The sequence below is a fragment of the Austrofundulus limnaeus genome, unplaced genomic scaffold (genome assembly GCF_001266775.1).
Source record: "Austrofundulus limnaeus strain Quisiro unplaced genomic scaffold, Austrofundulus_limnaeus-1.0 Scaffold2692, whole genome shotgun sequence".
Lineage (NCBI taxonomy): Eukaryota > Metazoa > Chordata > Actinopteri > Cyprinodontiformes > Rivulidae > Austrofundulus > Austrofundulus limnaeus.
The window spans coordinates 1088-4032 of record NW_013955094.1 but is presented as its reverse complement, the minus strand read 5'-3'; the positions used below and the strand labels follow the sequence as shown (position 1 = coordinate 4032).

At 38.4% G+C, this 2945-nt stretch overlaps 1 protein-coding gene across 1 annotated transcript in view; it reads left to right on the top strand.

Moving 5' to 3' along the window:
• Positions 1-2945, top strand: part of LOC106511335 (obscurin-like protein 1) — a gene marked incomplete at its 3' end in the record, with an annotated part of 11567 nt that overhangs the window by 7724 nt on the left and 898 nt on the right. The window contains 1 exon segment of the mRNA XM_014000089.1: positions 1970-2239. Within this exon segment, the coding sequence (XP_013855543.1) occupies positions 1970-2239 (270 nt within the window).

The following is a 2945-nucleotide window of genomic DNA, read 5'->3' as shown; positions in this document are numbered from 1 at the left end:
CTCACTCATATCAGTCCACCTGCAATGTGGCCTTGGTCCGTCGATCTCCTAGTGGTCTCTGCCTGACAACGCCAACTGTTAAGGCAATATTTATTTAACAAAGACAGAAATACGTGGTCCAAGAATGAAGGTACTCCGTGAGATGATCAGCTGAGTTTTATTGCAACAACAGAAAACACTTCTGCTTCTCTCTGTCACTGTCTCTCCACACTACTCACTGTTGAACTGTTGAACACTGTTGAGAGGCCTCATATACAGTATATACAGTATTAACAAACACCATCATGTCATCTTAGCAAGATTTGATACAAGGTCAATGGAAAACACAAAGATAAACACAAGTGATATCTAAGAATGACTGTTGTTAGCAAATCTTGTTCTGACTTTAATCATTCTAGCTGCAGATGAACAGATGTCATGATGTCATGAAAATCTAGGTCATTAAAGGATGTCATGAATAACTAGCTTAAACATAAAAGTATTAGTTCCACCACACACTTCAAAACGCACAGTGTAGACATCCCTTGATTCACACCTACCACAGACTAAACCAGTTGTCCTTAAAGCTCAAATTGTGTTCGGTCTGAACGCAGCACAAATCTGCAAATATTGGGTAGGAGTACATCAATAGGATCTAAATCATGGTACTGAAATGAAATATGTAAGGAAAGAAGTCCTGATATTTCTTATAGATATAAGATGAGTATAGATTTTCAAAATAAATACATACAAAGAAAAAAATTATTAGTTTTAATAATGTCTGCACATTTATTACAGTATTTATTTTAGTGAATGCAAGAATGAGCCTCACGCAAGAACATTTTCATATTCTTATACTAAATTCCTCTTACTTTTGTTCATACAAAGGGTTCGTACGAACATGCCACGTCAGATTCAACAAATGTTTCTAACTTCAGGAAAAGGGTGTAAATGAGCAGCGTAAACTGATGAATGCAAATCCAGCTGCTCGTGCACGAGGAGAGGAGATTAGTGTAATTACCACACCAAAAACACCATATAAGGCTATGTTTCCTGCCTCAGGTATCAGGAAGTGTCCATTCATGAAAATGACAGCGAAAAGTAAAAAAGAAGAACTATACAAGTTCAGAGATTGAAGTCCGTCTGTCAGAGATCCAGAAAAGAAAATCTGTCATTTTTAGCAGGTCAGCTGTGGAATTAAAGGAGCTGCTAAAGCCGAGGAATGAAATGACGACTGCTGGTAATGCCACAGAAATAAAAATCTAAATCATATTCATCTCTCTCTAGTCCTGCTCCAGTTTTCCTTTGGTCAAATATGTTTAATTCAAGTGTAAACAACTGTTTTAAATAGTTTTCATTTAGAAGAGCCAAAGACAAATGTGCCAGTCGCACCGCCCCCTCCCACCCACCACCGTTGCAAGTGGTGTCAGATGCTATTCTGAAAAAAGCATTTTAAAACAAATTAAACTTCAATTAATGCATAATTTAAGCTGGTTTACAGTATATCATTAGTCTACATTAATACATTTAAAATCTAATTCCAATTCAAACAGAACAGCCTACTGTCAACATAATTATGGAGTATCATATTTATTTTCAACTCAAAATATTTTCAAACTAACAAAATATAAAGTTATTAGTGAAGAAAATCAGTCTGGATAACAGCAGACTGACAGCAGGTAAAATATACGACAGGTCTGGACCACTCCTGAATTTTGTTCGTATCTGAAAAAAACCTTACAATATAAGAAAACTGGTGAATGCCACAAGTTCTCTTAAATCACTCGTACGCACAACTTAAGAACAAATCTGTTCATTCGAACGCTTCTTGCATGAGGCCCAACATGTTTATGTTATTCTAGATACTTTCTGGCTTCTACACTGAAGCCATGACTGTTGGTGCACTCAGTGGTATTACTAACATTATAAAAGCACAAATCTGCTTCTCAACCACACATACTGCAAAATATTAGGTTTCAATGTTTTATAGGTCCAACTGTGCGATTCCGACGCCCATTAAAAGATCTGGAGGTGAGGGAAAGGGATGTTGCCGTGCTGGAGTGTGAAGTACCTGACGAAACAATCCCTGCTGCCTGGTACCTTGAAGACCAGAGGCTGATGCCCAGCAGTAAATATGGAATGGATCAAAAAGGAACCAAACGAAGACTAACCATCCGTGATGTTGGAACCGACGACGATGGAGTATATCTTTGTGAGATGCCTGATGGAGGAAAGAGCATTGCTGAATTATCAGTTAAAGGTGGGTTCAATTGAAAGACAGTAATATTGTTAAATATTTGCAAATTAGCTTGATTTTTCACATGTATAAATCTGTTACTGTGTTTGCAATTCCTGAATCTAAAAGTCTTATATACTGTATAAAAAAATTTTTTATAGGTCTTCTGGACGGGTTCTTCTCTAATGAAACGTTTTGTCTCTCCTCCAAAGAGACTTCTTCAGTCTGAGAGTTTCAGGCAAAATTCAGACTTTTAAGCCCTGCCTCCATGTGACTGATACTCACATCACATGGCTATCGTTGACACATAATTAACACTTATTGTTAACAGAGGGTGGAGTGATACTGCCAATGGCAGCGCTGTAGGAGGGGGACAACTGAAAACGGAGGCCTCCACCTCTGTTTAATGATGGACGGTCTTTCTTTACAAAAATGGCTTCTTTTACTCCTCTCTCAAACCAACGTTCCTCTCTATCAAGAATGAGAACATCCTCATCTCTGAAAGAGTGACCGCTGGCCTGTAAATGAGTGAAAACTGCAGAGTTCTGGCCATTAGATGTCATGACATCTCATTCTTGATAGAGAGGAACGTTGGTTTGAGAGAGGAGTAAAAGAAGCCATTTTTGTAAAGAAAGACCGTCCATCATTAAACAGAGGTGGAGGCCTCCGTTTTCAGTTGCCCCCCTCCTACAGCGCTGCCATTGCCAGTATCACTCCACCCTCTGTTAAC